Below are 14842 nucleotides of genomic sequence, written 5' to 3'. Positions count from 1 at the left end.
GGATACACTGCCTGAAATATGAAGGAGCGATGAATACAAGCAGCTGGAGGAAGACTGAATTGAATTTGGTTCCCACTGAAATCTAAGAGAACTAATTTCAAGAAGGCAACCAAGGTGGTGAGGTGTCTGGAAAACCAATCTTCTGAGCAATAGTTGAAAAATCAGGGTATAATTCACCTGGTGGAAGGAAGGTGAAGGGGAGACAGACGTTTTCAAATATCCAAAGGACGGTTACACAGCAGACAAAAGAGAGATGGTCACCATTGCTCCAGAGGACAGGAGTAGGAGCTGGTGGGTGGAAATGGCAGGGAATTAGATTTGGGTGAAACACGAGAAAAGATGCTGAACGACCGCTGCTGTTGCAAAGCCACTGCACTGAGCTGACACAGAATGGCTTTCTCCAACTGGTTTCCTTCCTGACATTTTGGACTGCAGATCCCATCAGCCTCAGCCAGCATTGCCATTTGCCAGGAATCTTGGGAATTACAGTCCAAGATATCTAATGAGCACCAGGCTGGGGGAAAGCTCCTTTAGATGATCTCCAAGATCCCTCCCAACTTGATGACTGTAATCTTGATCCAACCCATTATAAACATGGGGTCTAGAGCAGACGTCTCTCCAGGCCTTGCTTCCACAGGTCCTTTGAAAGAGGACCAACTTGTGGCCTTCTGGATTCGGGGACCTGGTTTGAGATATGATCCACTGCAGCGGTACATTTCTCTAGCATGGCCTTCCTTGGCTTGGGATCTCCAAGTATTGTTGGACCGTAACCTTTGTCATCCTTGGCTAGAAGGGTCAATGTCCAGGAATGGTGGGAATTGCCATACATCAATATTTGGGGCGCTAGATTGGTGGCACACCACACTTTATTTCCCTGCCCACAAGACCAGAAAAAGAGAGAAAGATTCAAAATTTATATATATATTTTATTGAATAGTTGCTTTGATCGTGGTTTGAAACACCACCCATAGAATCATTTCTTTCACTTCAGCAGTGTTCAATAACAGCTTAATTAGATTTGCAAGAGAAAGAGAGAGGTGTGGGGGAAAGAGATGTACAACCAAGAGGTTATAATAAATACATTAGGATGCATTGCCTTTAGAACTTTAAAATAAACTTCTCAAATAAATATTATGCTTTTGTTTTAATGGGAAGAATGCAGTTAAAAAAATATATACAACAAACAAGGAGATACATTATGAGCAGATATTATGCTTTATATAAGGCAAGGTAGGGGAAACAAAAATTTGAGGACACACTCTATAAATGCCTGACTGAGGAGAGAACGCTCCAGTCCGTGGTGCTCAGTTCCTTACAGAACTCAAGTGGAAGGGGAGGGTCTTTGAAAGGAGAAAATAAACCGATCACTACAATAGCCATCCTGACCCAAACAAGAGTCTTCAGACCCAGAGATTCCATGGGCCAAAGCCCTCCAAGCATTCTTTCCGCCATGCACACAAGCGATATTGAGTGCAGAGCAGCTGCTGCACCCTTTCACCCAACCACACGGCTCATTTTCTAGCATGAACGGTTTGGACTCCGCCTTCTGACCACAGCAGAAGCAGTGGCCTATTCTCTTTGGCCACCTCTGCCCCAGAAAGGGAGCATTTTTGGTAGAAATTAGAATTCGAGATGGGGTAAGTAGCCTCCCAATTGCTTTCAAGTCCTCAAGAGAAGACCTCTTTTGCAATAGTCCCAAACTGGGACAGCCAGCAGAAGACGTGCGGCTGCCAGAGTTGGCAGGACAGGATTCCATGACTGGGTGGTCTTGGGAAGGGCTGATCTGCGGGATGCCCAAGCCACAGGTGGCCCAACAAGCCCACGGGTGGCCCGTTGCCATTCCGCTTCTGCTGCCGACCGGGGATGAGGGGAGGGCAGGCACAGGGGCCAAACGGATGTTCTGCATGTGAGGGACACCCGGTTCAGTCCTCCACTGACGGGAAAGAAAGCTCCTGCCCGGACACCCTGGAGAGCCATTGCTGTGTTCAATGCCAACAAGGCCGAGCTGGAGGAGCCGAGGGCACGGCACGGCTTGCTACAAGACAGCCTCCCGCGTCCCTGTGAGTGCTGGACTGTCACTGGACTGACCTCAGGCTGCACCCTCCCATGGGGCAAGAGTTACGCAGTCCTGCCTTGTGACCATGGACCATCGTGCATGCACCTGGGATGCCAGGCTGGACAGTCCTGGCCCTCCTCTCACTCTCTCGGTCCAGCACCAATCGATCCGGCCAACTTGCAGGAAAGGACGAGCACCTGAGCCACACACTTTGCCACCTGCGGCCCCCCCAGGGCGACCAGGGGACACAGTCTCCCTCCACCTCAGAAGCAGCCGATTTGCCCAGCAACTGAACATGTGCAGGGGATACGCAGAGCTGGCTGGTGCTGCTCTTCCTCTTAAGGAAACGCCTGAAGAAAGGTCGGAAGCTACTGCATAGGGATGCTCCAGGTGGCATTGTCTACACCGACTGGCCCCACCGGCAGGTGTTGGGGGTGGAACTGGGCCTTCCACAGCTGCAACCCATCACTCTGCTCCCCGTTGCTCCACAGAGGACAGCCTTGCCCAGACAGAACCTTCTAGAACCGTCATGCCACGCCACCCTCACTCATCCATCAGGACCGAGGCTAGGCAGAAGACTGGCAGCGCAGATGGATACTCGGCGCAGTCTTGCACAGAACGTGCCTTGTCCATCACACCCCCCAGTTGGGAGTTATACTTTTAACCCAGGAGAGGGCAACTCGTGGCCCTACAGATGTTTTGCTATCCGCCAGCCCAAACCAGCAGAGCCATGGGAACAGCCGGCATGCAAATATGGCTCAATCCAAGGCCTGTTCTCACCCATGGCCCTTAAAATTGACCGGCAGTTCTCTCCAGGAATCAGACAGGGGTTCTCCCAGTCCTACCTGGAGATGTCAAGCAGATCTCTGCCACCAAACTATGGCCCCACAGCTAAAACCTTCTGGCATGGGAAGGTGTGCAATGAGCAATCTTTCCTCTGAGCTTCGGCTTTTTGCCTTGATCATTCACCCTTTGCTTAAAAAAGAAGGTGCACCCAGGCTCTTAAAAGTGCTGCCCTGAAAGAACCTGCTTGTCTGTACAGCAAAGAGTGATGCTGGGACATGCAAGCGACAGACAGGCTGAAAGGAGCAGCAGGCAGCTTCTGCAGGCCCATTAGCAGAACCGGGGCAAAATTAAAATCCAGCGAAGCAAGTCACCCTGGCCTTCTGCTCACAGGTATGCAGGAGCCAACCTGCCTGGGAAGGAAGGCAGCTTTTTCCCCATCTCATCCTCACCTCGGACAACTTCTGACTGTGGGTAACAGGTTGCATGAGACCCTGCCCTAACACAGCCTCATTGTCTCTGCAGCTAGCCAGGGTTTACCACACCAAAAACCTGTTTAAGAGGCTCTACCGTTCAAAAGAGACTCGACCCTAACCTATCAGCCTCTTCCCCAGCTGATTTCCAGGGCAGCATCCACCTTCCTCAGCTTTGCACAGCCACGGACATAGCCTTGCATCCAGTCTGGTCACCTTTCCCTTGCTATGGTCTGCTAGCCTCTGCATCTCTGCTAGTCGCGCTGCCGGGGGAAGGACAAGAGGCAAGCCAGTTGGGGAGGATCACGCAAGAAAGAAAGTGTGAGAACTTCGCTATAGGATGGCCTGACCCTGGGAAAGCACAGCGCTTGAGTGCAATGCCCTTTGCCTTTCCCTTTTTGGGAGCCACCGCAGACGGCTGAACCATCACATGGAAAGCCACCCTTCCTATCCACGCACACACACAAACACCCCTCCCTGTGGCCGTGGCGCCTCCGTTCCCATCCCACCTGTCCCGCCGTTGCTGAAATACATGGAACCCTAGCAGCTCCAGCCGGGACCAGTGGGGACGAATGGCATCCTCCACAGCAGAGCAAGCACCGGCCTTCCACAGGGGCTTCCGTGGCTGGCCAGCCGCTCCATCTGTGCTTTGCTGGAGCCTTTCAGCAGGGCAAGCTGAAGAAGAGGGTGGTGGCGACAGTGGTGGTGGGGATGGAAGCGGGGGGGAAGAGGAGGAGGAGGAGGAGGAGGAGGACAGCCATTTTTTTCCCTTCCCCCTTTCCCAGGAGAAGTCATACTGGTTTGTCCAAGGCCTTGGGGAAAGTCGCTCCACTTGTGGAGGAGATCTTCCGACAGACCGTGTTGGTGTGATTCTGGCAGCGGCAGCCGGGCCGTTTCACGGCATCGTAGCCCCGCTGGCACAGTTTGAGGCAGCCCAAGGTGGGGAAGTAGCAGCAGAGGCAGGGCATGAGCAAAGAGAGGAAGCCCATGGCCACCCAGCGGGCGCAGCACGATCCAGGGACGCAAGAGCAGGGGTCATCGGCACAGGTGTCCTCGTCGTCCGAGGAGCAGTGATAAAAGATGCCCTTGACGCAGCACAGGCAGGTCCCGTAGTCAATGAGGTTCTCTGGAGAGCAGAGGCAGCGCTGGTTGCAAAGCCAGCAGGAGGGCAAGCTGCGGGCGGCAGCGCAGTGGGCGCACTTGCAGTGGCCACACTCTTCGCAGATGAAGATGTGGCCCGCGTGGAAGGCGGATTTCCCGGCCGTGGCCTTCAGAAGCTCCTCGGGCTTCGAGTCACCCGCCCGGGGCTGCGTCCGGATTAGCGAGTTCCCCGAGTGCGAGGGCGTGATGCCCCCAAGAAGCCGCTGCTCCGAGGCAGAGGTGCTGTGTGAGATCGAGCTGGCGGTGCTGGAATGGCTCAGGGGCTGCGGAAGGGGCAGGCCCTGGCTGCCGTGAAGGTCCTGGAAGACGGAGGACATCAGGCGCTCCTGAGTCACCTCTGGCTTGTGGGCTGGCTGGAGCGGCTGCGACAGGGGAAGGATGGGGGGTGCTGGCTTGGCAAAGGGCGGTCTCTCCACATAATCATTTGTGGCCCGGATGGCACAGATCCGGTCGATGGAAAGGACCTGCTGGATCTCTTCGGGCACGGGGTCCATGATCTCTTCGGAGCTGGGCTCAGCGGTGCCGGACACGAGGGGCATTCTGGGGAAGGAGGAAGTCGCAGTTCAACAGAGAACATCAGAAGGCCCTGCAGGAGAAGGTGCAGAGAGCAAAACAAGAAGGGAAAACACAACGACTCTGGTTAATAATGATGGTAAATGATGGGCCGAGATATTGCTGAGGTGGGTGAGAAGCTAAGAGCAAGGGGCACGGAAGGGAACTCCATGCTCTGGCCAAAGGCCCAGATCAGGAGGTTTTAAGAAAGGAGAAGGAAACGCAGATCCATGTTGCAGCTGAACTAGAACCTCCACTTCCACAGCAAGGCCTAGTTGGCGCTCTTAGAACTACTGGCTGGAACTTCCAAAACCATCATCCCCATTAGCAGCATTTTTATGCACACCACAGCCCAGAATCGCTGGAAATCTCCAGAATGCCCGAGATCCGTAGCCTATCCAAGAGGCAAGGAAACCCCACCCTCATGTTCCAGGCAGGGGAGAACTAAAGCAAAAAGAAGCAGCAAACGGCTTTTCCAAAGAACTAAACAGAGCAGGGCAGAGAGAGTGGAGGGAACCCACAATCCTTGTTTTGCATTTCACACACCCTCTGCTTCCCATGAGACCCTCCAGAGAGATTTCCCCAACCCCATGCTTTCTCAGACGCACTGGACTACAACTCCCATCATTCCCAACCAGAAGCTCAGTGCGGGCTGGGGTGAGGGGTGATGTTACCCACCACATCTGGAAGAGCAGGTGTGTTTGAGTTGGAGAAGGCTCCTGTAAGAGAACAGGCTGCAGTCTTGCTCTGGGGTGAATAACAGGAGAGTCAAATTCCTGAATGCTCCAGCTCATGGCACCATTTATGGGAAAGCTCCTGCGCACCCTGCACTCCGGGCACAGCTTTCCTCCAAGCCAGCACCTTGGGGTGCCTCTTGGTAGACTGAGACAAGCCCCTGCACACAGAGAGAAGAGGCACCCAAGGGCACCCAGGAAAGCATCTGGAAAGACACCCACACACAGGGCTGTCTTGACAGCATGATGGGCCCCGGGCAAAGCCGTGTACTGGGGCCCCTACGACAACTGCAACTACTGTTAATTTTGGAAGTCTTCCCATTTTCCAAGGGTTAACAGACACAGATTATTTGGGGCCCACGGGCAAGTGCCCATCAGGCCCGTGCGTGAAGACGGCCCTGCCCACACACCAACGGCTTACACAGGGAAGCCAGCCATACTGCAGAAGTGCTGCAGCCCCCCTGGATCCACTGCCCCCAGGTCAGCCACTGCTACCTGCACAGGTGTGCCCCCCCCCCCAGTGCTGCTGGGGTGCAACTCTATCGGCCCTACTAGGCTGTTAGAAAGCCAGGGACAATGGGGCCTGCAATCCACTAGCAACTGAAGGGCTGTGCATCCGGCACCCCTGCTCCTCAGCAATGCCAGGCATGATAACCAGGAGCTTGGGAGTCGTTCCATTCATCACACGCATGTGCAAACGAACATGCACACATGTGTGCACACACACTACAGAGGGCTCTTCCAGATCAGGGAAAGGTGAGGGGATAGGGGGACAAACACTTGCTTAATACAGGGCAGCACAAGTCTATTAAAATCAGCGGCTAGCCCCCTCCCCAGCTCTTGGGGGTGGTGGGGGTGGCTCTTGGATGCACTTGGCCAGCCTGCTCTCCCACCTGGGGGCTCCCCCTCAACCCCTCCCCACCAGAGGAAGGGGCTGCCTGCTGAAGGTCGGCGAGCCAGCCCCTCGATCGGAAAGTGAGGCTCAAGTCAATGAAGCCAAGATGCAGCCGGTAACAAAAGCAGCCTGAGCGAGTACAACATGCAGGGGGCAGGGGAGAAAAGAGGCAGGAGGAATATTGATTTCTGTTAGCCAGGTTGACCTTGAAGAAGAGCAAAGATCAAGAAGCATCTTCCTTTGATTGCTAAAAGCCCGGGCTAATTTAGGCATTCTTCCCACCAAAGGGGAAAAAAAAGCTGCCAGCCCGAGGTATGTTGAAAATGTTTGTGCCTCCAGAAAAGGGCAGGCTGGAAGGAGAGCGGCAACAAGGGGGGACGCAGCTTCGTTTCAACTGGAGATCATGTGCCAGGGCAGCGGTGGGCAACATGTGGCTTTCCAGAGGTCTGGGCCTACAACTCCCATCACTCTGGCCAGCATTGCCAGTGGGGAGGCATGTCGGTGCACCTGTGCTAACCTTCAGCACCTGAGGGTGGGCAGAAGAGCTCTCCTTCACCAGACACATGGCAACAGCCTTGGTGTACAATCTTACGAGCCTAGGGATGGCTTTGGCAGACCTGCTCCCCAATGGATCCTAGCCAAAGAAAAGAAGAAGGTTAGCGGCTTTTTGGAGCAGGGTGCACAACTCGAAGATCGCTCGAGCCCTGATTTTTTGTCCACCAAGGAGGCCAGCTGGGGGGCCAGGGTGGCATAATGGCTGGCGTGCTAGACTGGGGTGCAAGAGAGCTGGGTTCCAGTCCTCCCTCTCCAGGAAGCTCGCAGGGTGACTTAGGGCCCATCTGTTAGCCTAACCTGCCTCGTGGGGTTCTGGCTGTGAGGCTAAAATGGAGAGAAACAGAAAAATGGAGTCACCAAGGGTTCCTTGTAGGAACGGGAGGGTAGAATTTTCTCCTCTCTGCACACAAGCCTGTGTGGCTATTCTTCCTCCCATTTTCTGTTATAGGCCGATTGTCGCATCCTAAGCCCCCCTTGCCAATCTCTGCAGGCTCCTGCCCTACTGTTTTCCCTACTCCTCGTTGTGGCTTGTTTGCCCGTTATTCCACAGCCAGTAAGCAGTGAAGGGTGCAAGAAGAGCGACCAGAAGTGTTTGGCTGTTCCACTCCATCTCTCTTGGCTTTCACCAACAGAAAAGCAAAGCCATGCAAATTTATTTAGTTAGAGCTTTTATATTCCGTTCTATAGTAAAAACTCTCAGAATGGTGTACAGTCTCAGATTTGTACACTGCATTCCCAATGTAAGTGTACAGTAATGATTTTTTTACATACGTAGGACCTGCACACCAAAATTGAAAGGCAGTTCACCACAGGTAAGAAGGAGCAGGCAGATGCTCTTGGGAAGAGGAGCCCTCCCCACTGAAAGCATCTTGCTTAGGTCCCCCTCCTCCCCTTACCTTCCCCCACACCACAAGTCTTTCTGCAGCCCCATCTTTCCTCTTTGCCTTCTGGACCTGAGTGTTCCACCGCTGGATTCCATCCAGGTGTGCTGGACTACATCTCCCACCATCCCCCAGCCACAAGACCTTTGCTGCTCTCGACACAGTGGCATGGCTGGCCATCCGCATGTCCTCCTTGCCGAGTGTGCCAGGCTTTCACACTCCCAGCTGTCCAGGGCAGTCCAAAGGCAGAAATGGGCAGTAGGGGCGGCTACAGCAGGCAGGGAAAGCTAGCTCCAGCACAAGCCTTGGCGTCCAGGGAAGTGGGAGAGCAGCCAGCAGCAATGGCAGAGCAGGGAGCAATACGGGCTGGGGAGGCTGGGCCCCCGCTGGGTGGGTGGAGGAAGGCAGGCCTTCTGAGCGGTGGTCGCAACCTCTGGGGAGCTCTCCTTGGTGCTGAAATGGTTTTGCCACTGGGGGCCGGCACCACGGATAGCTCCTGTGAGATTCAGGATGCAACCCAGGGAGAATCCACTGCCCCACTGACACCGGAGCCACCAGCCCCACTGGGAGCCTGCATTTGCTGAACCCCACACCCTTGGATGTCCCAAGGCAAGAGAGCCCCTCTTTAGGTCCAGAGCAACCCCACCTGAGCTGGTGAAAATCAGCTCCGTGTCATCTCTCAGCCAGCTCTTGCTATGAAGCCTTCGATCAAGGATGCTTCCAGAGAGAGGATGGCTCCCAGCAGCACCTATCAAAAGGAACTGGGCAGCTGTTCCATCTTTTCCTCCATAAATATTATTTTGCTTGGGGGTGGGGCGGACAGAGGCAACAAGGGAAAACATAGGAGGGCTAAAACTGAAGAAGACTCCCTGTGAAGCTCTGGTCTCCCTCTGAAGCTCTGCAGATAGGGTGGTGGCACAAAATGAGCAGGCCAAAGACCGATGTAGTTTAGCACAGTTTCCCCTTACTGGTGGACCAAATGCCCCAGGAAATTGCACGGGCAGAGCATAAGCGCAATGGCGGCCTCCCAGAAATGGACACAGCACCATGCTGCCCTGACCTTGGAGGGGACATTCGGCTATTCTGAGTAGAGGCAATCGGCAGACCGATTCTCCATGCGGGACCCCAATCCCCTTTTACAGCCAAGCAAGTTGGCAGTCAGCACTGCATCTGGGGTAACAAGTTGTAGAGTTTGACTCGTGGGTTGTGTGAAGTGCTTTCTTTTATCTGTCCTGGGTCTCCCACCATTCATCTTCACAGGATGATCCTGGGTTCTGTTATTAGGAGAGACAGAGGTCTCTGAAGGCACCCCTGGCTGAGAAATGCTGGAAGCTGAAGGATTTTTTCTGTCCAAACATGTATAGGGTGGCACCTGTAAAGTATTCCAAATCTTCTACTCAGCCAGCCAGTTTGGGAATAAATACAAAAAAACTGGGAAAGCCATTAGTGGAACATGGGTACAATACTGCTACAAGGAACCAGCTATCCCATCATTCTGCCCACAGGCTGAAGCTTAGACTTAAATGCACAGCCACAATAAAGATGTGGCAGCCTGGAAGTCTCCATTTTCCAAGAAAAGTTAGAAATAGAAAGCTTCTAGCCCTTAAGATCACAGGAACAAGTTTAAACATATATGGACCATGCCAGTTTTTCTCAGCATAGATTTTCAATCTATGGGCCACACCTACATCACAAAGTCTGAATGCAGAAGTGCTCTGTTTCAGTTCATGGATTCTCCTGGAAGAGCAGGGAAAGGGCCTGCTGAACGTTGGATAGCCATGGCCTTTAACATAGCCTGGCCTTCCTCAGCCCAGAAGTTTTGGACTGTAACTCCAGGAATCCCTTCCCATTTGCCACACTGCCTGGAAGCTGATGGGAGTCGAGGCCCCAAAGATCAGGACGGTACCAAATCAGCGAAGGCAAAAACAAAAACTTTGCTTGGCTGAACAGATCAGAGGCCCAGCTGGGTAGAAGATGGCTCTTATGTTCCAGATAAACAGTCTTCCAATTATATAGGAATGCTGTCCCAGTGCACCAAGCTTTGGCTGGATAGTCACTAGGACCCAGAAAAATTCTTCAGCATCAAACAGAATTGTGGAAGGGTGGGGGAAGAGAGGGGAGGATTGAATGACAATAAATTGTTTGCCATTCCGGATGTGATGAATCCAATCCAGCCAGCAGGAGGGACTGAAATAGATACTGCAGTGAAGGGAAAGGGAGAAAAGAGGCAGAGGGTGAATAGAAGGGAGTTGGCAGTCACAGCAGCTGAGAGAGGATGTTGCTACAGACTAAGTCATTGAAAAGGATGTGAAAAGCAGTGACTGGGAGATAGGACTGGCAACCTCTTTTGCTCTCTCCGGAAAGACAGGGCACACCCCTCTGCCTCCAGCTACTGAGATTCCACAACCAGACAGGTGGCAGGAGATGGGCAACTAGGAAGGGTAGCTTCCCACCCCCAAGTCTCCGCTCTGCCACCCAGTCTTCCAAATCAAAATGTAAGTACCGGAGCATATTTCCGAAGGAAGTGCTCCAGAGCATCCACACGAACATTCGCAGTCGCTGCTCATCCAGTGCGGCCTCCCCCACCTAAATCAGAGATTACGGATACAAGCGGCGTTTCCGGATGGGCTTGAGCCCCTGCACTTCTGTTTCCCTCTCCAAATTGCAAGCCACTGACTGTTGCTACGCCCAATTCACAGGCTGCCCAGGATTCTGTCCTGTTGTATCACACACACTTTTGACTTGCTATCCTGCTTGCATTTTTTACACAAGGAAACAGGCTGTTCATTGCAGCTGTCCCTACAATCAGGAGCAGGTAGGGAGGAGGAAGCAGCTTAACCTAACTTAAACATCATCTAGGAATGCCCCTGATCTGGTAGCTTTCTAGATTTAGCCCTGTTCAATTTTTAGCTGCTCAGTTAATTAAAAGGAAAAAAAGATGAAAAAGAAATGGGCAAGGCGATATTTCATGCTGGCAGAGGGTTGACCTAATAAAAGAATGCAAGCTTTTCATGTCTGCAGGTTGCTTCTTCCCCAACCTGGAGCTTTCAGGATGTGTTGGACTGGTTGAGGATGATTGGAGTTGCAGTCTAAAACAGCTGGAGGGCACCAGATTGGGGATGAAGGCTGATTTAGACCGAAGTGGCTTTTCAGCAACAGGAAGCTTGAAACTGCTTGTGATGTTGAGCATTCAGGTACAAACAGAGAGGAGTTTAAACATGTAACAACTCCTCTGTTTTAAAAACATGAAACAGCACCTTCATGCCCTCCATATTCAACAAAGTAACCATGGTTCTTTCCCAAGAGCATCTTTTTTTCAAATGCCATCTTAATTCTGTCCACAGGGGCGTGGTCCAGTTGAAAGAATTTCAATACTTTGTACTGCCATCTCCCTCACATCTGAATAAATCAGAATGCCAACTCAGAATAAATGAATGACAATATAGCACAGGGCGAAAAATGCGAACTGCAAGCCTGAAATCTCTCATTCAAATCTTGTCTCAGCTGCAAACTCACTAGCACTGCAGCCCTTTACATACTTATATAGGAGTGAGCCCAAATGAACAGAGCAGGACTTGCTTCTTGCTACATGCGAGAGATTACACCGCAGGTGTCCTTCAGCAAACCGCTATTCTCAGCCTTATCCCACTGCCCCAATCTGCAACATGGGGTATTACTTCTTGCCTACCTTGCAAGGCTGTTTTAAGGATTTATTCTTATTATATATACAAAGCATTCTGAAAATTGCTAATTCCTTAAATAAATGCTAAATCTTTATAGTATTGTTAACATTAATGAGTAAGGAACTTACTAAACTGCTATGATGGGTACAAAGAACGTAACATCTTTCAAGAGCCAGAAATCTCAATAGTGCATTCTCAGGTTTTCACATTTGCCCAGTTCCCTTGCCTGCTCTTTACAAGGATACCCATTGCAGCCATTGAAAATTCTCCAGTATGTTCATGCTCACAAACCTCCCATCACACTATCAAGCATTGCCATATGGTTTCTTCAGCACCCTTGATTGTCACCACACACACACACTGGGTACCCATCCCTCCACCCCTTTCTCAGGCTTTGTGAAGGATTCTACCAGCGCTCTCCATTTGCCACTACAAGTTGACATATAAAAATCCAGAGATGCCCAACATCCTCCCCTTTGCTGGCTCAAGAACTCCTTACCTCCAGTCCATTGGAATCTATGTAAACCTGAAAGGTGAGGGTAGTGGAATCCCATACATCTCCTGCCCCCAGTAAACCCCAGGTCTATTTAAGACACAGACCTGCGGCCAACTCCTCCTCCAGTGCATCCACCACCAGTCAAGTTCTTCCCTCCTGGCCCACAGGGATCCTCTACTCCCAGAAATATTTAAGGAGGTTTGCTGGATGAGATCAATGTTCTGCCTCATCCAACATTCTGTTTGAAGAGGCAGCCAGTCAGGATACCTGGTGGAAGTTCACAAGCCATGAATCTGAGTGGGTCTGGCCCCTGCTTTTGCAGTTTCTCCTACTTGTTACTCAGAAGCAAGAGGCCAGTTCTTTCCAGTGCCACAGCCAATAGTCATTGGATAGACCGGTTATGCATGACTTTGTCTGATTCTTTAAGATCCATGCGCTGAGAGAGGCACGCAGCACTTCTCAAGCTGGGCATTTGCATCACGGTTAAGTCCAGAAAAACTAGTTTGGGTGAATTAATGGGGTGGCAAATATCATTGACAGGGAAGAAAAGGGTTTCACTGTGCAATACAGCAGGAGTGAGCCAATGCTAGATCTGAATGAAGGGTCGATCTGGGTATGATTTGCAGAAGCCCCGAAAGATCTCCAATATCCAGAGGCACAATTACACACATACACACCCACGGAGTGGGATTCTGCCTATTCGGTCATGATGCTCTGAAGAGATTCCTGGACTATTTAATTTTAAAGTGAAAACAGCATTCAGTCCTGTGCCTCTTTAAAAGCCTGATCTTATGGCACTAGCTTTGGCAGACTGGTCTATGACAGCTTATGTCACAGAGAGTATGCAGGTCTCTGAGGTGCCACGGAACTCGTGAAGTTTTTGCATCAACAGACGAATTTGGTTACCCTTCAGGAGATTAATGCCAAGTATGCCTTTGAGCAGCTCTCAAGGTTCCAGGCACTAAAAAGAGCAGGTCCCACAAACCTGATACCCGCCCCTGAAATCAAATGCAAAATAGTGCATCTGGAAGCTGGGGAAACTAGAATGGGGAAGGGCTCTCCGCATGCAGAACGTCTCAGGATCGGTCCTGGCATTTACCGGGAAGACTCGAAAACTCCTTCAGGAAACCCTGGCAAGCCCCTGGCTAGAAAGACCCAGTAAAGGCATCTCCCTGTGTTCCAGGAAGGTGCAGGAAATATTCGAGGGCGGCATGCGCTAAAGTCTTTCCCTAACGTGTGCCAGCGCTCTACGGCACCGGCCCCAGGACAAGCGGCGTCCCGCACTATCCGGGCCAAGCCGTCTAGGTCACTCGGTGCACACCGGGAGTTGTCGTCCAGCACGTCTGGAGGGCGCCAGATCCGGAAAGCGAACAGCCTGGCCAGCGAGGGGGGCTCTCGGGGAAGGCGCAGCTCTTCTGGCACCTCCGTCGGACCTCGTCACGCAGACCAGAGGAGCAAGGAAGCCGCTGCCTCCAGCACAGCCCCCTCTGTCTCCGCGCTCGCAAAGAGAGACGCCCGGCACCCGACGATCACGCCCTCCGCCCAGCTATACGCAATGGGACCCCGGGACGGGCCGCACGGACACGCGCGTGCGCCAAGGTCGTCAGGTACCTCTCCCCGCCAGCTCACACGGAGATCACCCCCGGCGAGCAACCCCCCTTCCCACTCCACCGGTTGCTCCCCGCCTCTCCAAAGTCACCCCAAGCCTCTCAAAGAGCGCCCAGGGGAGGATCCTGGCGGCCAGGTAGCGTGGGAAGCAAGGAGCCGCCAGCAGGCCCGGTAGGTCAGGGAGCCGTCGAGTCCCGCCGCTGCAAGGGGTCGGCGCTGGCTCCTCCTGCCTCCACAGCTGCCTTTCCCGACGGCTCTTGCTTCTCCCCGACCGCAAAGCCCACTCCCCGCGCCATCCGAGGGCTCCGCTCTCCGAGGCCCGCCGACGAAGAGCTCTGTCGAACGCGAAAGCTTGCGCGCCGGGAGCAGAACGCGCCTCTCCCAGCGCCCGGTAGACGCCAGGCGCGACAGGCAGTCCCAGCCCCGTCTGAAAAGCGCGGAAGCCTTCGGCGCAGAGGATCCCCGAGCCTGCGGCCGGCCGGCGCCGCGGCGCCCTCGCAGGACCTCGCGGGCGCTCACCTCGAGGCAGCTCCAGGTCGGCGGGCGGCTGGCTGGGCGCGCTCCTCTCCGAGGGAGGCCGGGGAGCCGGGGAGCCGCAGCGCCCGGGACCGGATCGCCGTCTACAGGGGAGCGAAGTCGCGCCAGGATAGGCGAGCGGGGAGAGCCCTCCCTTTCGGACCGGGCCAGCCTTCAAAGGGGAGGCGCCGGCTGCGGCGCGTGGAGCTATTTTTGTGAATGTAGCCGCTCTCCCGTGCGCGCTTGTGAATGGAGGGCGCGAGGGGAGGGAGGGCGGGCTCTCCGTGGCCCCGCCCCGCCGCGTCTCCCCCCTCCCTCCCTCTCTCCCCCCCAGCCGCCCCTCCCTCCTGCGCTTCCTTTCCCGGAGCTCTTAATGCTGCCCCAGTGGCGTCATTCAGTTGAAATGGAATCGGCCCATTAGCTGTCCCCAAAGGGGTCGCGCTGCTGGA

General features: G+C 53.5%; 1 protein-coding gene across 2 annotated transcripts; it reads right to left on the bottom strand.

Annotated features, from left to right (window-relative positions):
- Positions 1-905: 905 nt before the first annotated feature.
- SPRY3 (sprouty RTK signaling antagonist 3) lies at positions 906-14532 on the bottom strand. 2 transcript variants are annotated; one of them, XM_044427507.1, is made up of 2 exons: positions 14397-14532; positions 906-5059 (listed from the first exon to the last, which is right to left on the bottom strand). In XM_044427507.1, exon 2 carries the CDS (start codon positions 5010-5012, stop codon positions 4104-4106), a length of 909 nt encoding a protein of 302 aa, XP_044283442.1. In that variant the 5' UTR covers positions 5013-5059; positions 14397-14532; the 3' UTR covers positions 906-4103. The 2 variants fall into 2 exon arrangements, with proteins under 2 accessions (XP_044283442.1, XP_044283443.1); XM_044427508.1 differs by lacking the exon at positions 14397-14532 and adding an exon at positions 7172-8630.
- Positions 14533-14842: the final 310 nt, after the last annotated feature.

This window comes from Varanus komodoensis, unplaced genomic scaffold, assembly GCF_004798865.1.
Source record: "Varanus komodoensis strain SLA01 unplaced genomic scaffold, ASM479886v1 scaffold18_3, whole genome shotgun sequence".
NCBI classification, from domain to species: domain Eukaryota; kingdom Metazoa; phylum Chordata; class Lepidosauria; order Squamata; family Varanidae; genus Varanus; species Varanus komodoensis.
Note: the sequence above shows the minus strand (reverse complement) of the source record. Positions and strands in the feature narration are given on the sequence as shown.